At 37.3% G+C, this 25,070-nt stretch overlaps 1 protein-coding gene across 1 annotated transcript in view; it reads right to left on the bottom strand.

The window, feature by feature from the left end:
- Positions 1-25,070, bottom strand: part of LOC114031461 (AT-rich interactive domain-containing protein 1B-like) — a 550,161-nt gene that overhangs the window by 38,951 nt on the left and 486,140 nt on the right. Inside the window, 1 exon segment of the mRNA XM_027846530.1 lies at positions 3,573-3,718. Coding sequence (XP_027702331.1) covers positions 3,573-3,718 — 146 coding nt within the window.

Raw genomic sequence — 25,070 nt, 5'->3', positions numbered from 1 at the left:
TCCTTCTGAAAACACAGAAAGGGCCTGTCTTTGTGCGTATGTGCCTCTCATCTATTTTTATGTGGTAAATATAAAGTCGCATAGTCTAAAGCTAACGTATTGCTTACAAAGAAGCCAGGATAGCCCTGGAGAAAAATTTCTCCCTCACTGGATCAGCAGGCAATGGAAAAAACCTGTCTTCTTTTCTACACTAACACACTCCATGTATCAGCACATTTATGTTCCCTTTGGGGTAAGAGGTTTCATCCCCATGTTTAATCAAGTGGTTTACCTTCGTACTGAAGTTCATTTGTCATCAAGTACCTTTTCTTTCAATTTTTTTTTTTGAGGGGGGTGAGATATCAAACTACTTGGAAATAATCTGGCGACCTCCTTTACAAGAGATACTTGGCGGCCTTAAGATGAAAATCATTATGTATCCTCTCAGAGATTCATATCCTACTGACAGACTTGTTTCTTATTTCAAAGCACATGATAAGCACCAGAAAAGGAGAAGCGTCTCTGGGTGTGCAAAGCTAGTGGTCATGATTGCCTCCTCCATGAGACACCAGAGACATGATGATAGAATGAGCTTGAGTTTTTCTAACAGAGGGTGACTTAAGTCATTCAACATTTTACGTCATGTTTAGATCTGAAAAGAGCTTTGGTAAGTGTTGAGATGCAGTGCATTGAAAGGCATGAGTAAGTGGTTCCATACCAGAAGATGGCTCAGCTACAGAGGCACATGTCTATAGTATGGTTTATTTACTATCTGTAAGTTACCATGATGAAAGCATGCTCTACTTGGTACATATGAGGTGACTTTTGAGCGCCAAGTGCTGAACCACAGATGGGAACTACATTTGTGGAATTCAGATAGAACTTAATTTAAGATGATAGCTTATATTCAGACAAGACTCCAATTAATGAACACTATAAAACTAAATACAAATAAACAGAAACTGATCAATGTAAGTGTTATACAAGGTTGTATATAACAAGGTTCAAAGGACTTGCAATTTTGTCTTGACTATTAACAATTATGTTTTTCCCCTCAAATGGTAAAAATGCCTCCTTTATAGGGGGAAAAATTCCCTACTGCTTACCATACTTCTCCCCCTGGCATTATAAGTGAAGAAATAGTTGTCACATTTGTACTCACACTGACTCTATTTAAATAATTACTTGCTCACTGAAGCCTGTAACAATTTGTCACTACACAAGAGGCTTTTTTTTTTTTTTTTTGCCCTGTACACTATCTGAAGTGCATTAGTTTTAACTGAGCAAAGAGATGGCTGGAGTGTCAGTCCCCTAAGCCACTATCCAGGAAAATCCTATTTCTGGAATTTTGGGTATGCCTTCCTTTCTTTAAATGTGCCCTTTGAAACAGAAACTGCTTTTCTGCTATCACTAACAGCCCATCCCCTTGTGCCTTTGGCAAAAAGACTGATGTACTGATCTCTGCCATTCTGGGACTGGAAGAATTAATCTCTGTCCCCCATTAACAGAATTTATGTTCATTTCTTAATCAAAACTAACATTTGCAACGTTATGTTCCAAGTTTCTTTTTGTCCTTTCTGTTCTCTCTCAGAAATTTCAACACAATCCACATCCAAGAATGTATACAGATACAAAGGAAATGTTAAACACATAATACTCCTGGTACATCTTATAATTACTCTGCTTTCCATCAGGTAGCCTTTTAATTAATAAAGCTGAAACAAAATTGCACCAATGGGCAGGCAAAAAAAATTTGATAAATGTTTAAATTATTAAAAATCCAATATTTCAAGATGCACAATGCAATAAAAAGTGTATGACTATCCCATACAAAAGACTGGGAGGATAAATGGCCTTGCATTGAACAGATTTCCTCTGTATGAAATAACGAATGGCTGAATTATCTGAACAGGAGAAAAAAAAAAACACCCCTCTCTGTGAATCTTCCTTTAAACTGGTTATTCCTCAGGAATACATAAATCTTCTTAGGCAGGGCACTGTGCCATCTGTTTGTTGTGGGTTATTTTTGCGGCTCTGGGGGCCAAAGAAAAAAGGGGGAAAATGACTACTGTTAATAGCGCATCAGAATTTATAGTGCAGTTTCAATGCTCAGAAGTAATTTTATTTCAGCAAGCCAGACAAAACATATAACAACAAAACCCAACTACAACATTACCTGGGACAGCACTAGTAGAGGGAAAAGTAAACCTTTTCCTAAAGGGCCACTGCTCAATAGCTTTTCACTTTCCATCTCAAATGTGAAAGTATGTTTCTGTGACAAACTAATGGCTTCTTGTTCAACATTAAGAAGGGTCTATTTATTTATTTAAAAAAACAAACTCCTAAAACCTAACACTTTTGTTTTGACCAATTGGTTCCATTCTTTCATTCCTACTAAGAGCAAACGTTTAAAGAAGAAATCACTCAGCAATACTACATTTAAACTAGACCCTTGAAAACTAGAGCTCAAAACTTTAAATGAGATACATCATGTTGGGAATTCATTGTCCATCTCTCCCTTATTGTGAGGCTAACGGTAAAGGCCCGGAAGGCAAAGATGTGAAAGAATGTGAATTCCAAGAGACCTCAACCTTTAATTCCACCGTGTTTTTCTTTGACCTATTACAAAGCACAGTGAAGTTAACAACAGCAGGTTAAGTTACAATCTGTCACCTAAAAGGAGAATAATTCCATCTACCAATGTGATCTTTCAAAGTACAAAATATAATTCATAGTTGAAATGTAGTGAACTTTCATGTCTAGAATAGAAACGTTCTTCATCCATAGATAGTAAGCATGGGGTGGCTGAAGGAGTGGTTTTAGAACTTCACATGTATTAAGATTTTGTAGAGTTTTTGCTAAACAGCTCAGAAACTCTGCATTTCACCTGACTGAAAGAATTTGTCTTCTTCTATTAATGGGATGTGACCTTGTTAGATTTCAGCAGTTAGAAATTCAAATGGGTTGAATTGAGAATAAAAAAATATATAATTTAAAAAATATTACATATAATTTTTTCAATAGTAGAATAGAAATAGTATTGAAGACTCCGCCTTTTTGTTTAAAAGGTGCTTTTTCAAGTTTAAAAAAATTTCCCCCCTTTTTGACCTTTCACAATAATTCTTTAGAAACTGAATTTTTAAATGTATTTCTCCTACATGACATACAGCATAAGCAAGGGTCTTATTATGGAGTCCACCATAAGTTTCTGCAACAACTTTAATTTTGACAAATAAAAAGAGAACTTAGAAAGAAATTATCCACTTAGTTCCTGATGTACTGTCCTAGCTAAAAGACATGAATATGCTTTACCAATAAAAACAAAATGAACAAGTAATTTATGAAACATTAGTTAAATATTGGACCCCCTAGTTTTAAGGACGTAAAGAGGTTCTGTTTGCTACCCAGATATATGTTCATTGTTCAGATTTCCAGAAAGCAGAAATGCAGGATTTTCTTCAAGTCATCAAAATATTCAATGTCTTTTTTATACGTGTTGGTGAAACCTAGAAAGATTTTTTTTTAAAAGATCAGGAGTTTCCTGAAGAGGTGTACTGCTTTCAATAATCATACGTACTGTTTCACATTATTACCTGTTGAACTATTCACCATGTTGGGGGTCATGCTGTAAGGAGGGGCTTGTGGGTTCATCAGGCTGGAACTGTTGTTCATGGGCTGGCTGTAAGGAGAGCTGGAGCCCATAAGTCCACTTTGATTCATGCCAGGAAAACTGCCTTGCCTATGAAAGAGAAAGCACAGACACAGGCATGTTGACAACACCTGCCTTATCAAACACAAGAGAAGCTTAACATTGTGATTATCCATGATAATTCACCTGCTGCAGAAGCAAGAGCAGTCATTTTTACCTCTACTTTTTTGCAGTAGCGATGGTGAAGAAGGGGTTGGTGAGAGGAAATCTACGGGTAATTATTAAGTTTTATAAAGTATTAATAATTTTAAATGAGATTTCTTCACACAGGTGATATAAAGAGACAAGTTTTAAGAAAGAATATGGTTCTCAGAGTCAGAAATCCTGAATTCAAATCCAGGTTTCAAAATGTACTAGCTACGTACCTCTGGGTAGATCACTTAATCTCTACATATTTGTTTCCTTATTTATAAAATGAAGATAACATTACTTGCATTAATATCTACTTTACAAGGTTTTTCAGGATAATACTTATTAAATTTTTAAGTGTCAGTCATTAAGTGTTTCAGGATGTTCAGAACTAGAAAGAATGGACAGGAGACAAATAAGGGAAGGGGAGATGCAAAATCTCAAGAAAAATGTCGGAAGCAAAACAAAGTTCTATTACAAACCAAGACAAACCCATCTGATTCCTGATTACAAATACTGAGTAGCCTCTTGAAAGCCCTGCCCCGCCTCAGAAAGAAAAAAAGGAGTTATTTTGAGAAATTAATTTATTTGACCTTGCCATGTGCTTACTTGCCATAATGTTTCCAGATTTTCAGATGTAACACACAAGGACATTTATTTACAAAATCACTTTTTTCTTTTAAAAAATGTAATTCTGATGATTTAACACTTAAAAAATGATATAGTAAAAGAACTTGATTTTCAGCATTTTTTGAGCAGAATTATGAGTGGTATAGTTTAGGAAATGGTTTCTTCTACTTTTTTTTTGGTCACTCTATAAATTTCTCCTAAAGAGCAGTCCAATATTGTCTAAAGTTTCTCCCATCACCTAGACCCCCTAAAAAAGTTATTTTGTTCTTTGCTCTGTTGAAGACAAGCTTCTCTTCCCTGTGAAAAAAGCAAAGGGTATTCTTTGATATGAAGGAGACACCATCATAGTGTCATTTCTCTGACTGCTTATAATGAGATGGGGGGGGGGGGAAGGAATTTAAATTGCACAGTGGTACAACTCCCTCAGGAAAAATTACAAAGCCAAAAGAAAGACCATGGCCATGTGGCAACAACTTTAAAAGCTTCTAGCATAAGAGTCAAGCTTTCTTATGTAAATATTGTATCTTTAAAAAAAAAAAAACTTTTCAAATTTTGGATAGGGCTGTTTTATCTCATGAATAGAGTTGATGTGACAAATCTTCAGAAATTAAAGCACAAAAATGAAAGATGAGGATGGCAATCGGTGTCTCTTTCTATGTAAGCAAACAATTTAAAAAATGCTATCGATAGCCATCAGGATAAACTAAGTTTTAAAAGCCAGTGTCTGCAACTTTAATGCCTGCATTTAATTTCAGCTGAAGCATTAACGTTTCTAGATTGCAATAAAAGTTAAAGTGATGTAGACCATTTGTTGCATAAAAAAAAAAAAAAAAATCCAATGACAATGAGTGAAATTTTGGAAAATTGAGGGTTTTGCTATGTGTTTTTAAATTTACGATTTTTGCAAACCTTTCAAATTTATTTTCTTTTTCAAAGTATTGTAAAAATCAGTCTTTCACCAACTACTGCTTAGTGATGACCAAAGAATGATGTTAGGGGGCTGAGAGGGTGGCCAGGGAGGGGTTTGGGAAGAAATGAGTCAGTCTTCTTTCCCTCTCTATTCCATTGATAAGCTTCTTTGATTAAAGACTGCCTGACTGTGACAAACTGTGCTGAATCAGTGGAATAATACAAAGTATAGTCCATTAGGAACTGAGCTGAGATCACCACACTCATTCTGATTAACCTCCAGGTCACTAAACACTTATAAATATGTTTCACAGCAGCTGCTAAACACTTCTATACGCTTAAGGTCAGAGCATCATCGTGCCGGTTTTTGGAGTTAACTCAAAAATATTTGGTCTGCTTCTTTGATGTTTTTATTCAAAGAAGGTTGATACCTTTAAGCAGCTGTCATAAAATAAGACAAATGGTATGCTTGAGGATTTACCTCCTGTTTTTCTTAGGGAAATGAATAGTGTACATGCAGTCCTCAATTTAGGAATGGGGTGTGTTCCAAAAGTTCATTTGTAAATTAGTTGTCGGAACTTGGGACACATTTCCCTTACAAAGATAATGCCATAAATAAGGGTTATGTTCCCTGGCTAGCCTGTAAAATTCTTTTGAATCCATAAAGTAATTGAATTATGTTGTTAATAGTAGCCCCAAGCACTGAGCTTTCCAAGGAAGGGGCTGGATTCTGATGAAGGCTGTAACATCAGCAGCTCCAGAGGGGGGACGGGGGTGGGAACAGGGTGAGGACAGGTACTGCAGTGGAAAAGGAGACCTCTAAGGTAGATCCCTCACTTTAAAATGGAGGATAAGTCATTTTAACTCCTCCAGGCCTCAGTTTCCTTATTTATTAAAATGCTTGCTGATTTTAGTGAGTGTTGGTAAATACTAAACAACAAATACTAAAGAACAAGAAACTGGGAGTTAATACACCTGTGTTTATATCCCGGTTCCCATCGCTAAAAACAGAACCCCCTTGAAAGTAATTCCCTTAATCTTTCTATACCTTAGTTTCTTTATCTGTAAAATGGGTATATAACCTATCTCAAATGGTTACTGTGAGGAGCAAATTATATAAACATATGTAAAATTATATAACATAAACATGTAATATAAATTATTTATCTAGCTAAGAGTCAATTATATATTTATAGATGTTATATGCATGTTTGCATACATATGACATCTATAAATACACATAGAACATATATCTATAATATCTATATCTATATATTAAAAAATATCTGTAAGTATCTATTTATCTATCTAAAATACAGTGTTTAAGGCAATCTGGATGGTAAGTTATTAGGATAAAATTTCTGCCCTTAGGAAGGTTGCTCTCCTAGCATTTTCCAGGACAATTTCCATGTCACTATACTCTGCTGCTCCTATTTCCAGGGCATGGGCTAGGTGGGGGCCACCATTTTAATTGGGAAGGTCACCACTTGTCTACCCCAGTGGAGTGTGTGAATTTTCCTATGTTGAAGTCATCTAAAGATGGAAGCTAGAGTATATCTACTAATAAGGTCCTTCAATCACCAGCATTACAAAGAAAGGAAGCTGCCTACAAGATCATTTAGCATGTTAAATAAAACAGGCAGGATCTGGTGTTACTATGTATGTTGTCTAGGTGGGCATTTCATATATAGATCTGTTCACTGCTAAAAGGAATTAATCCCTCTTCCAGTTTATTCCATATTTAATAAATCTCATTGCATGACTGAACTTTGGCTTATACTTCATTTGATCATCTCCCGAAGTCGAATAGCCTTCTCACAAGGCTCAACTCTTAACGCCTCTTTTCCGTTTCAAATACCACAGTACACTACAAGCCAGACTCCTCTGGATATCCTCTCATTCTTTTGCTTTTTTACTTTGTTATTGAAGCATTTCATTAGGATTTACAACTTAATAAAAGGAGGGGAAGGTGGAAGAGAAGAGAGGAAAAAAGAGTCTTAATCACCCTGAGACAAGAGAATAAATTTATGCCACCACATTATCCAGTGCATGGTCAGTCCTAATTTTTTTTTTTTTGTTAACTGCTGACACTTATTCTCCTACTAAATGATATTAAAAATCCATTATGCTTATTAAGTCCAGTTTTCCCATTATAGTCATTTAACATAATTTGATCTTTTTTAAGTAAAGAAATGCCAGGATAAAAGAAGAATTTTTAGAGCTATTAAACTAGATACAAAATTAATAAAAGAAAAAATTTTTGGTAGTCTGTGATGTGTACCAGTTATGGACTGCAGCTAGCATTAGCTGAAGGCTACAGTCATATGAAGGCCTTGCTCCCCTCAGTGACCTTCAGCTGGGTCATCCCCTAGAAATGGGAGACAACAGTATATAATGGCAAAGAAACTGGGTACTCCTTGCTCTGTGTGTGTGTGTGTGTGTTTCCATATCCTTTTCAAGAATAGGATAAGGGACATGGTGGTAGGCAAGTAATGAGGAGTGAAAGCAAAATTATTTATTAGATCCTTGTCAACCTTTTTTCAAGAATGAGGTTTATCCCTTCGGTTTGGACAATTCTTAGGAATGTAGGAGGTCCTGAGAAAAGTATATGTCACTAACCCCCAATGATTCCTGTGGGTCAATCACAGATGAAAACGGAGATTGACTACTATCACTAAATGTGTGCTCATAAATATAGCTTTCAAGGAGTTTGCCAAAAAATCATCGGCGAACGTGAAGAAGCAAGAGAGGGCACAATGGAAGACAACAAACGACAACCATAATATAGCACAAACTGCTGAGTTTCAGAAATTGGGAGCAAATTATTTTATGGAAGGGAACATGACATCTGTGAACAACTGAGCACTTCAGGGCCTTACTGATCATTGCTGCAATGGGTGATTTATGCGACTCAAGATGAAAAGCTTCTATTCATTCTAACTTCAGAAGGCTGCTAACTTGACTTTATTATACATTAGCTACTTTACAGATGTGATTTTCATCTGTGGGGTAGACCAAAATCTCCAACTATAGCAACAAACAAAATCCTGCAAATGAATACAAGAAAGCCCAATAAATGACAGTTAATTTTCTCATTAGGGATCAAAGAATCTGAGGTAAAAGTGGGAGGGGGCGGGAGAGAGGGGAAAAAGAGCAAAACAAACACCTGTCCCCCCAAAATTAAAAACCCAACCAACCAATCAAAAAAGGACCTCTCCCAAAACAAAACACGCTCTTTCAAAAACAGTATATGTCGTAGCTTGACCCTTTGGGTTGTGAACATTAGGTTTTCATTTCCAGTGGGTCTTTAGGCCTATATGGTTTCTGTAATAAATTACTGCTGCCCGGATTCTCTGGAACCTTAACCTACAATGGCTGCGGAGGCAAATGCACGGAAGTATCTCAGGGGGGTAATTGGGGTAAACATTTTAAAAGAATTTTTGTTGTTGTTATGCTGACACATTGCTAAGGTAGCTACTCATTGCACACTGTGAAAATGACTGTGTTAGGCTGCACTCACAAATCACAGTGTACTGACCAAATTGCCCTATGCTTATCTGTGCCAGGTCTACAGAACGACAATATTTTCTCTCTCTTTTAAATGTCAAAAGCATGATTTGGGGGTTTGTTATTTAAACACACTGACCTGCACAATAGCCAGAAGTACTTTATTTAAATCTGTCTTGAGTTGAGACTAGATGTAAGTGTTTATAATCTGTCACGCTATGACACCAAATGGGTTATTATAATGAGAGTAATTCAGGAGTATGTTTCCGTAAATGCATTTTCCTGACTTTTCTCCTCCTTCTTAGTCCAAACACACACACGTAATTGTTTTTATGGGTTTTCCCTTCACCCGCAGAGGAGCTACCTAAAACAGCACACATTCATCTGCCAACAAAAGACATAGGACTGATGAGGAAAAGAAATGAACAGCAGTTTTTAAATGACTGTTTCCTATGGTTCAATGTGAAGGCAGCAAGGAAAGAGTGATTTTCCACTGACATTGACATTTATCAGATGAAGATATTAGTCTAAAAATCCATAGAATGTATTATAAGCATGTTTGGAAAAATGTGTATTTAAAGTAAAATAAACCAGATAAAACTAAATAAACTAAACTAGAATACAAATACAATTTTTTCCTCTAAATGAGGATGCTAAAATCTTAAAGTTGAAAGATGTTGCAGTTCCTCCCTCCAACAAGGTGGAAGAGGGGCCCCTGCCAATATATTTTGGTACTAAATAAATTTTAAAAGCTGGTAGTACAGTGGATAGAGCACTGAATCCGAAAGACTTCTCTTCATGAGTTCAAATTTGACTTCAGACACTTACTAGCTCTGCGACCTTAGGCAAGGTACTTAACCTTGTTTGCTTCAGTTTCCTCATTTGTCAAATGAGCTGAAGAAGGAAATGGCAAACCATTCCGGTATCTCTGCCAAGAAAACCCCTAATGGGGTCACAAAGAGTCAGACATTACTGGACAACAACAACCATCCAGGGTTGTGGTGGAGATCAAATGAGGTAATAACTGTAAAGTACTTAGCACAGTGCCTATACACAGTAAGCACTTAATAAATGCTTGTTGATGTTTCAAGTGAGAGGTGATAAAGGCCTGAAATAGGGTGGCAAATTCAGAGATTGAAGAAAGTAGAACTGATGAGGCTTGGCAGCTGATTGGATGGTGGGTAGGCAGACCGGGCATGGAGAAGCAAGATGGACACAACGAAAAACCCCTGAGAATCAAGTGGGAAAAGAAGATGCTTTTATGACAGAGACAGAAGTTCTACTCTGATGAATTTTTGCATGTTCTCCAAAAATACTGCACTTGAGAATATGTCATTGAGTCAATAAATAAGCATTTATTAAGTGCCTGGTATGTACGAGGGGGATAAAAAAAGAAAGAAACAATCCCTCCTCTCAGGTAGCTTACCTTTTAATGGGGGAGAGGGCACCAAGTACACGTATAGGTAGATGCAGAATAAGTAGAAAAAGAACGTGATCAAAAAATATAACATAGTGAGGGAGAGCAGGCATTAACACTTGGACAATCGAGAAAGGGTTTTAGTTTTGTTGGTAGAGAGAGCCTATGAAGCAGAAGTCAGTAGGCAGTCCGTGCTAGAGACGGGGACCCAAGTGCAAAGGCCAAGAGAAGGGAGAAGGACAGTCCAGGGGGAGAAAGGGGAGAACACATTTCACTGGATGGCAGAATGGGAGGAGGAGTGTGAGAGGAGAGGGGGAGGGGGAGGGTGGGACTAAAAAGTACAATGAAGCTGGAAAGACAAATGAGTCTTGACTTTTGAGAGACATTAGGAAGATTAAGAAAACAGTGGGTATTAATTAGGAGGCAAACATAATGAATTCTGTTTTGGAAATAATAAGTTTGATAAGTGTCTGGGATATCCAGTTTAAAACACTAATAGGCAACTGGTAATTCAGGCGTGAGGAGATTGGGACTGGATAGATACATTTATGAAACGGGAACACAGAGATAATAATGAAACCTATGGGAGGAGGGACAGAGAGGAAAGGAGGGATGGAGGGAGGGAAGGAGAGGGGGAAAGAGGGAGAAAGGGAGAGAGAGAGAGAGAAAGAGAGATGCATTGAGCAGTGAGGGGCCAGGACAGAGCCTGAAAATTATGCAAGCAAATTATATTCACTGGCAAGTAAGTTTTGTTGGGAAAACATGCCAAAGAACTGCTGATTCATATATATTTTTCATCATAGATCACAGTGTATACACACACACACACACACACTCACAACTCACTCTAACTCAAATGAAGGTGCCTATCAACAAAATTAAACAGGATAACACTGAAAGTAAGGGCAATCAATCATCATCATTTAAATCTAAGAGTAATCAGGAAATCAAGAACTCAAGATTAGCAACAGTCCTAGCATCTGCCATGTTTGTTCCAAGATCTATTATTCTGGAGTTACACACACACACACACACACACACACACACACACACACACACACATACACACCCTTATACTGTAAGCCATATTTTAAATCTTGTCAAAAGCCAACTAACTTCATACACATATTGGAATGAGGCCAATTTCCAAAAAGCTTAACTTGGTGAAGATTCTACTACAGAAGCATATAGGAGAATTTAGTCAATTACTTATTCTAGATGACATGAAATCTATTGCTGGGAGAGGAGGGGGAAAACACACAACAACTGAATGGCCAACCTCCAGCCAATTTTCTGTGTGACTAATCCATTAGTATGCCCATAACAACCACGAGATTAGCAACCTTGGTGGCAAAATAACATATTATGCTTGACATGTGAGTTGCTCTGGCTGAAAATCAAGCCCTGTGTGAAAGTGAAGTGGTATTGGTTGCCATCAGGCCAAAGACAAAGAGAAAAGGAAGAACTTCTGACTTCAAATTATAAAATAGCATCAAATAATGTATAGTCTCACACTTTTTTCTTTTAAATCAGTCCACCTTCACCCATGGAAAGAAATATCAGTTAATCAGCAGTTACTTCTATTTGGCTTGCATGTATTGCAATTTGTCCTAAGTGAGTGCCCAGTTCTATAGTTCTCTCGTTACTGGCTATATTTTGGGGGCCTATAATGTTAGCTGCTTTCTTGGAGGAATTAAATGGCAATGCTGTCTTGCTAAAAATTACATAATATATAATACTCCGTAAGTTTAAGAGTTATCACCCAATATCTTATTAACAACATAAGAAAATGATGTTTCATTGATTCTTATTATATCATGAATGGGCAGTTGGGGTAGGTAGAAGGTACCCACCTTAGTTTGTCTTAATTTTAACTGGTAACAGAGTTGCTAGCATCTGCTTTTATCATGGGGCTTCTGTATCTAAAACTGAAAATAGTGCAACAGGAAGAGCTCCAGCTGTTAAGGGACGATGAGTTAAGTTTTGGTTCTAAGGCAAAGAATAAAAACAAACAAAAAGCAAAAACAAAACAAAAACTCCCCTAATAATCTTGAGGAGAGTGTACGCATCAGAAACACACACACATACACACAACAAAAATCAAAATGAACGTTTTCTTTTCTCGATGTGTTTGGTTACTTGTGACCCACGGTAATCTGTGTTGTCAGTTCAGCCAGGACCCAAGCTCTAAGGAGAGGAAGCTTAACTTTAGTCATTACTGAAATTGATGGCCCTCTGTCAGTTCTCATCTGTTGTGACTTAAAAAAAATTTTTTTTTCATAGCTTTTGTTTTTATATCTACAGAATTTCTCCCAGCATACCCCCCTCCAAGAAAGCTATCCCATATAACAAATAACATTTATTTTTTCAAGAAAAAGAGTCTCTCTCTCTTTCTATGTTTCTGACTGGCTCTTTCCTATTCCACACACAGACATAGACAAAGACACACACACACACACACACACACACACACACACTTCCTTTCATCCCAGCCTTTCTCCTTGTGACACTGCTCTCTCTTAATTCTCCTACCTGTCTAATCAATCTTTAATCTTCTCGGTGGAAATGTTTATCACCCATCTCCTAATGTCTAGTCAGACATTCCAAGTCCCAATCCCCAGAATCTAGTTTGAAAATTTACTTGAATTCAAGTAAACATCTCCTATTCATAAGGCAACATGCTAGTAGCTGAGAAAAGAAAGAGAAAAAGAAACACGGAGAGAATTTTTGGTCCAGTGGTTGGATTAATAAATTAGTGGGAAGTACAGGAATCAAGGTAATGAGCAAAGAACTTTCTTTCTAGAAGACTAGGGATGACAGAGGAGAGGCATGATAACAGTTTGAGAGGATGGCAGGGTAAAATTTTTTTTTTTTGATAGGGTAGACTGGAGCACATTTTTAGGTGGGAGAGGGAGTCTGTAGATAGGAAGAAACTGAAGATAGGAAACAAGAAAGAAATTATCAATAGCCCTAGAAGAGGTGAAGTAATGGGGAGGACACAGTAGATGAGTTAACATAGGCAAGTAAAATGGTCATCACCTCCTCAGAGACAAGAATAAAGGAAAAAAGGATGGATAAATACTTGCAAGAGTTTTGTAAATGTGGAGAAGGGAAAATAAAGGAGTTTATGATTGATGGTTCAGTCTTCTTAGTAAAGGAGGAGACAATGGCATCTGTTGGGGATAGGTGTGGTGTAGAATGGAAAGGTATAATGAGCTTTAGGAGAGAAGAGAAAATACAGTCGAAGGGGAGTGCAAAACAGACATTATAAGGTAAGAATAAAAGTTTTGACACATATCAGTGAGGACCCACTGTAGACAACATGAATTTTTGTGGCCCGGGTATATGCGTGGCACTGCATGATGGTCTGATCTCTTTTAATGACATTCAGAACCTTTGGAATGTAACTAGAGAAGGAAGATAGCGGTGGGGAATCCAAGATGGAGGGCTGGCATAGTGAAAAATTGATTCCTGATTTAAAAACCGTATTGTAATACCAATATTCTGTGGTATTTATTATGAGATTATTAGGAATGTGAACACACATTCCCTCATTTTTACCTTTTAATGTGTGGTTGGACTATTTTGAAATGTTAGTAGGGCACAGTTTAGGCATTACAAACCTATATTTCATTATCATATTATTCTTCTATGTTTTATGAAAGATTTTATTATTCAGACATATCCTCCTACTACCTTCCCAAAGAAGGGTTATTTTTCATGTACAATCATGACAAGTTATATGGATTTTAAAAAGCCACAGATTCATTGTGCCTAAGTTCTTTCCTCCAAAAGAAGATATTTTCTTTCATATACATTCATAAGGTAGGTCTATACAATGATTCTTTTCTGTGCATAAACTCTAGAGATGGAAGGGATCTTGGAGGGCACTTCCTTTAACCCCACTTTTTGATTTAATGCAGGTAACTAGCTTCCTTCACTGAAACGGCTCTCCTGAAATTGTTCCCAAAGTACTGATTAATTATCCTTACCTTTTCTCTCACAACTACCTGAAACATCGATCCTTAAGAGTGTTTTAGAGTGAGAGGCACTCCCCTTTCAGAGTTAGAAGAGAAACAACATTAGGTAGGCTCTGGCTTACAGTAATTAGGAATGGATGATAATAACCAGTTCCCTCCCTTGTGAACCCTGGCTTCAGTCTCCTGGCCACATGGTTCCACTGTGATGTTCTGTGTACTGGCAGACATATGAAAATGAACCAGGATTCTGATCTCCAAAGGCACTCCAAAGACTTGGACCTTAAGCATTTTCCTTTTAGTTGCCAGAAAGCTCAATACAGCAACGTGGAACACAGCAGCGTATCAAGGGAGAGAAGAGCAGCTAACAGCCAAGTGCTGTCTTTTCTCATAGGCAAGTTTCTCCATGAGTGGTACAGACCCTGACCAAGAATTCCAGGCTATTTATTAATTTCTGGCTAATAAACTTGCAAGTTTTATGAATTGAGGCATTCGTGACTACACGCAGCTTTGACAAGGTGCAAATGGCACAATTCTTCTGCCTAGTAAAATATGGTTCATAATACTTTCCAGGAAGAAAAACAATTTTACTGATAAGGCTACAATCAGTTCTGCTGCATCTCTGCCTAGAAAGCCTTTCCTTTGTAAGGTCTTTATTTCAATTGCTTTGTATTTAAAGATTGCTCTTATGTAAAAGAAGGCATTTATTTAGGGTTTTGCTAGCTGAAGACACTTAAGGAGCTCCCTTACAAAGATGAGACTGCTGGGAAAGTAACATTTGAAAGTTAAGACATTAAGTTATAAATACATTAAGTTATATCTTTATGTTTACATACTTTTTTTACCCTAAGGCAGGAGTTCTTAATCTTTTTTATGTGTCTTCAACCCTTTCTCAGAATAATGTTCTTAAATGCATAAAATAAGAGACAAGGATTACAAAAGAAAACCAAAGGATAGTTAAAATAAAGATGTATACTTTTTCTGACTGAAGTCCATTCACAAACTCTTTGAGAGCAGGGGAGGGGAAGAGAACTCTTGGTTAAGAACCCTTGCACTAAGGAGTCATCATCATCTGACAAACTTTAAAAAGTTTATAATCTGCCTGGAACTGTCAATCGCACATTTTGTCATTTCAGTAATCATGAGCTGCTACCTCCAAATAGTGTATACGAAACCATCCTCAAAACCAAACAGAATTTGCTGTGTGATCCCAAGCAAGTCACTTAACTTATCAGTGCCCCATAAAATCCCTGAGAATGTAAGCTGCAGCTCTACCTCGGCAGAGGGAGTCCACTTGCCAGGAGGGCTCCAAACCAAAGAAATCCTAAATCCAGACCACTACTATTCTCTCCAAACAAAACAAACAAACAAACAAAAAAACAAAAACCTTCCAAACTTGACTAAAGTATCTACATACATAAAACTATTTGCTACTGCCTGAATAGAGACATCACTTGACATTTAAAAAAAGTTTCCTATAATTCTAAATAAATAGCTTATGAATAGCTAAGTAAATAGCTTAAACACCTAAGGGAGTCTAGTCAGAAACATTACTTAGTTTACTAATTGAAGGGATGTTTAAAACGGTGGCAGTTAGGTAGCACAAAGGACAGAGTACAGGATTCAGAGTCTGAGGGACGTGAGTTCAAATCTAGCCTCAGACATTTAACTGAACTCTGTCAAACTCCAAAAATAGAGATAACAACAGCACCTACCTCGCAGAGTTTTCATGATGATAAAATGAGACAATAATGGTAAAGTGCTTTGCAAACCTCAAAGCACTATATAAATGCTAGCTCTTATTAAATCAGGTAACAGACTGAAGGGAGGACTAAGTGTTAAGGAAAACTGGGGCCCTTCCCATTCTCTGCCATTCATTAGCACCAATAATTGTTCTCAACATCACTTGCAGCTGCCACAGGATTTCTGACGAGAGTAGGACAATCTTCAGGTGATTCTTACATATTGACACCATTTTGATTTAGTAAGAGAACTTAGAAAGCACCAGCAAAGTTCTGTTTGTTTTCCCCTAGTGAAAGGAATTCCTTTTTTTTCCTCCATAGACCTAGCACCTACACACAAATAATGATTACAGACCCAGAGAAAAATTCTTCAGGACTTGGTCCTTCCACCCCCATCCCCCGGGTTCTAAATCAAGAAAACAGAAATAAATCTTCCCTCCCCAAATGACAAAACATTTTCATAGACATGGCTGTGTATCAGTACTTTCCAGAAGATCTACCAACTTCCCTACCCATCCTAAATCAATGCCAGAGCTATTAAATTTTAGGAGAGATAAAACTATGGGGATAAGTCACCGATTACCTTTAGCAGCAGGCCTTATTGTCTTAGAAGTTGACACCACAGGGCCACACCGCCAACTCGGGAATGCCAAATGTGGGGGGTCCTCTGAGCCAACCAATAGTTTTATTGTCAGAAACTATTTTCTTCCTAAGGGTTATATTTTAAACTGAGAATTGAGAGTTCTGCATGCCAAGTGAGTGTAGGTGAAAAATGGTGTCACTGGAGGGTCCAATGCTGATTTATTACCTGAAAAATTGGGGGGGGGGGAAGTGTAGCTGGATACTGGGGCTGAGGTAAAAAGTGTGGTTCCTCTTAGGGACCTTGTAAGGAATGGGTAAAAAAAATTTCTCTTATATATTCCCGAAACAAGATAATGTATGGAAAGCATACACACACACACACACACACACACACACATGTATATGTATGTGTATATATACATATACATATGTGTGTGTATGTATATACACATATATATTTGCTTTAAACACACACACACATATATGTTATTATCATTATTATAATTAATGGAATCAAATTCCTCTTTAGCCTCATTTATACCTTTATCCTGAATTACAAGCAGATGACACCTCATGGCATTCGGGGAATGTGAGTTTTGATTAGGGCAAGGAGGACCATGGGGACTTTTTGGTTAAGACAGAGTAGGCTTTCATTGGGTAAGAGGCTTTGCATAGTCAGAACATACAGAAAAAAAGGGCATGGAAGTGTATGGTCAGAGGAACTGGAGATTATAGGTGAGACAAACAAACTTTTGAAATTCTGACTGCAGCCCTGGCAAAAGCTAGGGTCAGTGAAAATCTCTGCTAGATTAAAACAACAGGACTAGTTTGGAAGAATATAAATGTCACTTTCCCCCAATCAGTCCAGTCCAGCTGCTCCCAGTTAAATCTGGTGGCTATCCATCCAACTCCCAGCCTTTCTGCTGGGAAAGAAGGAAGAAAGAGAGCAGGACAAGGAAATATTAAGAGGATACCTTATTTACACTGGCCTTTAGCTCTTGCTTTTCCTTTATTATCATTTGAGCATTCTGAGGTTTTTGCTTATTTACAGGACTTTTAGAATGCTGAGGGTCCTATGAGGGTCCACCTATGCAGATGATACTAAAATTTATTTTATTTCATATAGTACTTTCTCATACCACAACATTTTAATTAATACTTCAGTATTTTTGGATGAGTTGATTCACAAATAAATGTCATCTGGTAGTTCTTTAACTTTGTATCCAACAACTTTAAAAGATTTGATTAGGTTCAGAATTTTAAAACACATGCTTCTGTATCTGGGCACCAGTAGCAAGAAGGGCCTGGAGTGTCTTTGGGGATTTTGTTCTGTTCATTAGCCTGAATCTCCACGCAGAAACCTGAGAAAATCTTTATACTGGAAAAACTCTGATGGTTGGCTTCAATTCTACATTTATTCACAAGCACACTGGCCACATTCACAACATATTTTATTATTTACCATTAGAGAGAGAGAAAAACTCCCACCCCCAAGTCCAGAACCCTCCCAGATAGAAAACTATTAGTAATAGTATCTAATGACAGTCACAGTCTAGCAGAGAACCGCTGCTCTTTGCGGCCCCCTCACGGCTCCCTTCTTTGTCCCCTGCTCCCTCTTACATCTGAAAAGTATCTCCAGAGGACACTGTGTATGCATCTAGGAGTGTGCACACTTGTAATCATGCTTGTGAATGTGGGTGGTCATGATGCCTTTGCTGATATTTTGTATGCACTATTAAGGATTCTGCTGGCACCTTGGTGAAGAGTTAGTTAGGACCAAGGTGAGTATAATACCTAGCACACAGTAGGGATTTGGTAAATATTAGTTGACTGATTGAAGGTTTTTGTGTTACCTTCACAAAACCCAGGAATGACTTTTCCTGGGACACTCTATACAAACTGAATAACGTGACCATATAGAGGTCTTGCATTAACCCCAATATCTTACAGAGGTAATATCTGTCTAGATTCCAAAAATTGAGAAGTCTCAAAATTAAGGTAGGAATATAGGAATGCATTTAACCACAGAAATGAATGGAGATTCTATTGCAGTCTTTCTAATCTTTTGTCTTTGCAACTGTGACTTTCATTATCTTTTTCAAAGATAACTATCATTTTAGAGACAAACACTCCAAGAGACAAAGGGTTAAACTCTTAAGCGATGCAACCACTTACTATTCTCTGAGCATGTGGACCCATTATGGGAAAAACTAGCTATAACTAGGGCTTGAAATGTTTTGAAGATTTTTTTTTTTTTTACCCCTTTCCCTTTGACATTTTAATGCACTGTCTCCATTAATATACTTCCTTGCCAGTGGCTCCTAGTCCATCAGCAATACTGCATTATCCTGGCCAGGGAAAAAATAATCTGGAAAGAGTGCTTTGCTGGCACCAACAACATGGGATATGAATTATAAATGCACAACACTAAAGAAAGGCTGATGAAAGATGTGTGTATGTGTAAAATATGTCTATCTGTAAAATATGTGTGAGACACAAAGACACAAGCAGCCTTGTGTATACAATTAAGATTTACTAACACACTCCTGTATTTATTTAAAAAAAAAATTAGTTTTCTTGGAATGGAAGCAACCTTCTGTTCATTGACTTTTACATAATCATGAAATTATTCCCTCTGTAACACCATGGTTGTCCACCACAATGTGTCTAGAGACTGTTTCCTCAGCTGAGGAGGACTTTAGATTTAAATAATTGTAACCAAAATCCACACAACTACCTATTAAGTAAAAAAAATAAATTCTAATAGCTTGTAGATGTGGAAGAAATAGGGAAAATAAATTACTTAATTTATTAAAATTAGGTTATTTCAGTGAGTAAAGCACCTGATATGACTTAAGAAAAGCTCAACTATCAAATTAGGGTGTGTTCTCTGGATAGAATGCTGGCAAAACAGGATTGTTCAGTTGCTTGAGTTTTTGGACAGTGAAACAAACGAGAGAGAATGTTCTATTTTACCAGCTAGAAGGAGATGTGCTGCTTTAGGTGAACTAAACTCAGCAATAACATAAAGGGAGATGATTCAACTCAAGTCATGCATTTTATGTTTTCAAAACAGGTCAAAAGCAATTTTGATATTCAGAGATAGCAAAACAAAACAAAATAACCCAGGTTACTGTACTAGGCAGGTCACTAAGATTTTAAAATATAAAATTTATTTAGAATACATATATATATAGTGTATATATAGAGAGATAAATATAGAATTTATAGATAAATTTATACTAATGGAAGCAGATCATCTGACTGTTTTAAATAATTTCCTTCCTGCATATACCTATGATTCTTCCTATTAGCTTTTTCTATCTGAGAGTAATTCAGACTCAGGAAGGAGGGGATATCATTTAGAACACCCCAGAATCCCCAGCCATTTGCTTCTTTATAAAGGAAGAGTTCCCAAATGCAAGATTGTCTTGCTGGTGAGTAACTGCAGCAACTCATCTCTTCAGAGACCAAATTCTTATGTAATAGCCAGACACAACAATGAAGATTTTTAAAGATATGTTTGCACTACCAATTAAGACGAATAAGGAAGGGAAGGGGGAGAGAAGAATCCAAACACATTTGAGTGGCAGTAACTATACAATCACAGCATTTCATCTTACAAGATGATAGGTTCCAGATGCAAAGTGTCTACACTACACAGAGTGATCTGAATCAGAATCTACAGAGCCATCATTTCCTTGTAGGGTGCAGCTAAGAAGGCAAGCATATTTGAATGTCGCAAAGAATTCAGATTTACTGACTTGGAAGTGACTATATTATAGTAATGACTGTTTTCTAACAAGGTCAATTTTTAGAACCTAGAGGGAAATCAACTTTAAACTCTGGAGTTCTCTTAGAACAGGGCAAAATGTTTAAAAAAAAAAAACCTATACAGGATCAGTGGCATAAACATCTTTCCAATAATGAAGAATTTCATTAACTTGTGCAGCGTATGGGTAGTGTGACCTAGGGGGCAGCTAGATGGCCCTGTGGTTAGAATGATGGGCGTGGAGTTCAAATCTGGCCTCAGACAGCTGTGTGACCCTGGGCCAGTCACTTAACCCTGTTTGCCTCAATTTCCTCATGTGTAAAATGAGCTGGAGAAGGAAATGGCAAACCACTCCAGTATCTTTCCCAAGAAAACCCCAAACAGGGCCATGAACAGTCAGACATGACTGAAACGACTGAACAACACAATGATTACAACAACAATAACAATAACAACAAGTGGGAGCTAGTACCTAGAAGATAATCTGTAAGATGCAGATTTGGTGTGACATGGTAAAGAAAGATGAGGACACAAAATTTCCTGGTGTGCTACACTAATTATAGGGTCCAGAATTTGTCTCACTTGAATGTAAATTAACTTAAGCCACAGACAGCTGAACTTAGCAATTCATCTTCTAAGTAAAAATGGGAACAAAACAGGTATTTATACATAAGATCTGTAAAGATAGCATCTTTTATGACCAAATTCAATGTCACGGCTGATCAAGTCTCTGAACACCAAAAATCCACTAGATCACATTAGAAAGCCATAAATAATGAGTTTATTGCTTCCTCAAAAGAAATTGAGAAGAAAAAAAAGGCACAAAAAAGTACCTTAACCCACTGAACAGGGGAGGAGGGGGTTATCCCCACATCGCGTCCACTCTTAGTAATACATTTACTAAAATTGCTTGCGTAAACGAGTTAAGTTTATGTGTTTTTCCTTTATGGTGCCTTATACCCAACTAGCTGGGAAAGTCTGTAGCATAATTGCCATAATATTTCATTTTTATAGTGAGCTTTCTGTTTCCGTCTAATTGCAGACGTCCATACGTGCACATGCCCACTCTCTACCTTCGTCGCTCATTTTTCTCTTTCCTGTGTTGCTGCTGCTGCTGCAGCCCTTTTGGGATTCTGACTTGGGAGAAGAGCTATTATGACAAGCGCTCTGAATAGGGAGTGTCTGAAAGGCCTGTAATTCTTACATTTGGACCAAATAGAGACTAGAATTTAGTAAAACTGGCTTTTCCAGTTAAGTTACTTTTATATGTGGAGCGAGCCGATTTTGTGTGTGTGTGTGTGTGTGTGTGTGTGACTGGAAGGTAGTGTTACAAAAGAGTTGCCCTTATTGTTATAAACAGGCAAAGCAGAAGTCTTCTTAAAAATCTAAGTTTCTGAAAGCATAGTCTGACAGGCCATCATACATACGTTTTTAAAAGTGACAGCAAATACTACATATATGTAATGGATGAGGCATGGGGGAAAGGATTTGCAATACAACAGGAAAAAACCCATAGCTCTCAGAGGTCAGGCTGCAAGATTATATGCTTCTGATAGGCATACGTTAGGAGATTCACCTGCAAGGCATTCCAGGAATTGTCCTTTTTCTCATTTTTAATTAAGGAGGAGGTGGTTCTATTCTAAGGACTATACCTGGAGACAGCCTGCTGAAACTCAAATTTTGATCTTCCAGCTCTGGTTAGCTAACATTGATTTTCTGCCCCAGTGGAAGTGATTTTACTCTGATGCATGCCATTTAAATTCATTTTACACAGCTGCTTAATGTGGCTTGGCACGGAACACCCAAACCAGCTTTGTGCGTCTAAATGGGACTCCAGAGTTGGTAAAGGACAGATCCTATGGATTAGTAGCTGATGATAAATGCTTCTTTCTCCACACTGATTTCTTCCTACTGACTCAGGCACTGACCTTGAAGGGTACTGCTATAAGAGACAAAATTTTCTTACTATAGTTGGGTGTGCTACAATAAATTTTATGTCTATTTTTTTTTAGTCTTCATTTAGAGATGTTTTTAGAATTCAGAAGATAGTTTTGCAACTAAAGTTATTTGTCTCCAAATGTAAGCTAAATGCAAAACTTAGAAAATAGATGACAAGAAGTATTTCTGACAAGTGGCAATAGCAAAATTGAGCACTAACAGGACTTGTTAAAGAATTTCCTATCCTCCACCCCCCCCCCAATCACTGAGGGCCTCCCTCCCAATTACCTTTAAAATATTTAAAATAGCCACTGGACATTACTTCCTATATGAGGAACAATTATATCTAGACTAACTTCAGAACCACAAACTGAAATTCCTAATTGGTCAATGATTTAGTAACAATATACTGTAGACTACAAATGGAGACAGTTTTTGATATTAAAGGCACCTGCTCATAGAGAAAGAGTTGGGAAGAAGGAGAAATTGAAATAGCAGCTATTTGTCCTAAGTGAAATTATGTGATACATAATGCTTATGTTGTAATTGATAATAATATGGCAGCAGAGAACTTAGAATGTAAAGGATCTAGTTGGAAAGGAAAATGTTAATTGTGTTTTATGAGTTGTTTTTGTCCCCACCCCACCCCCTGGTTACTTCTTCAGGTTTAAAACTCCTTGGGAAAGGGAAATTAACAAAAATCTTTGGAACAGACATTTGCTCAACAATGATATAATGAAATCCCTGAAGTCCCATTAATAACCTTTGTCATCTCTACAGCAATAAGTCTCTTGTCAAACAGGACAGCTACACTCTGAATTAAGCGATGAGAGAAGGGGTTCACTGCAGTGGTAGTAATGATAATAACACACTAATGATAACAATGTCACACAGCACAGTTCCTAGACAAAACAACGACAACAATGGGGGTAAAAATGATGCCTGGATTGGGTGACTTCATTTCTCTTCTGTGATAAAATTCTTAATTTCCCTTTCAGGCATGAGGGAGAAGCAGCATGCCAAAAGCCGTGCAGGGGCAGTATCTACACGGGGGTAGGTGGCATGCAGATTTTCACCGCACTGTTACAGAACTGTTAGTAGGAATGAAAAACTGAAACCAAAACCAAAACCAAAACAAAACAAAACAAAAAAACCCCAACCCCCTCTGTGATGCATTTCCTCTTAAATCTTTTAACTTTTTTGGGGATTGATATTTCTTCAGCAGCCATATGGCATATCATAAACAATTTCAAAAAGGAAAAAAAAAATAACAAACAAAAAAAATAACTGCAAAGGTCCCACAGCAAGTCCAGTTTATGTTACTACCTACCCGTACTGGTCAGGCTGGTGCATCATGGGAGCCTGAGCGTTGCCATAGTTGGGGTGCTGGGAAGAAAACATGGGACGTCCGCCAGCCCCAGACTGGCTGGGATAAGCAGGCGACCTAATGTATGGTGGCCTAAAGCAGAACAGAAGAACAGCCTCTTTGGATTTATTCTGAAGCACACGTAAGAATCACCCTGTCCACTACATGTCTTCCATCTTTCAAGTGAGGGAAGGTTTGCAGCATGAGTTCAAATGGCTTAATGTTTTGCACTACACAACTGGACAGAATGCGAGACTGAAGAAAACGGTTATTCTGGTTTTGTTTTTTTTTACTAAACCCTCTAAGGGCCTGTTAACTATGTAATGCTCTTCCAGTTCCTGGATTAATAAAATGGGAAGCAGGCTTTGAAAATGTGTACTTTTTAACTAGCCAAAGATATAAACTGCAAGCAAATATTGATGTGTGTGTCTACGTATATACACACACATATAAATGGACTTAGGAAGAAGCATATCATATACATGTATGCACATGTATAAATAAACATAAATTGATTCGAGAGGAAAATTGTTGGAGATGGGAATGAATTAATGTTTTAAATTTTTTAGTCTAAGATAGACATCCCATCCTTCTAATGGTTTCCCACTTACTGAAGTTATCAGGCAGATCACTATTCAATGTTTCATGTTTAATGAATTCAATTACTTTTTTTTTAATAATTTTAAAAATGTCTTGGCTCTCTACATCCACTATCACTCAAAAAAGGGAATTCTTTTCTTCATGATTTGCAGTAATGGGCAACTCAATACTTTAGTCTTTAACATTAACGGGAACAATCCAATCAGCCTTTTCATAGAAAATCTAATTGAAAGATCTTCTAAAGTCCTATAGGTGTGGGGGTTCAGAGAAACACTTCTTGGATCCAGTAGAGTTTAAATAACAATAACGTAGATAAAAACAGATGAGCTATTATAATAATTCTTGAAGGGAAATTTATTATCATTTGAGGCAGACAGCGTGACAGCAGGGGTCCCTACATTCCCAAAGTAGCACGCTTTAGAAAAGAAGTAACAAAGCAATACATTTAAAAAACAAATTAGACCCTATTTTTCTTCAATAGAAATTGTAATCATCTCTGTCTTATTTCTTCCCCCCAAGAACGCAGCTCAGGTACATACGTCTCAACCATCCCTTGTTTTGTAGTCTTCATTTAAAACTTAAATTTACCCTTTATTAAAATCAAATAGATACAGGATGTCCCAAAAGTCTCAGTGCAGTTTAAAGTTTTGGGATAGGCTGTATTTTTAAGGTATATTACATTCATGAGAGTAAAATAAATTCTAGAATTCTTACTTTACTTATGAAACAAGTTTGGTTTTGTAAAAGGAATCAAAGCTAAAAGACCCTATTTGTGTACCATTAATTACATTTGTGCTCGGGTGGATTGAGAAG

This window comes from Vombatus ursinus, unplaced genomic scaffold (genome assembly GCF_900497805.2).
Source record: "Vombatus ursinus unplaced genomic scaffold, bare-nosed wombat genome assembly UNPS02015175.1, whole genome shotgun sequence".
Taxonomy (NCBI): Eukaryota; Metazoa; Chordata; class Mammalia; order Diprotodontia; family Vombatidae; genus Vombatus; species Vombatus ursinus.
Note: the sequence above shows the minus strand (reverse complement) of the source record. Positions and strands in the feature narration are given on the sequence as shown.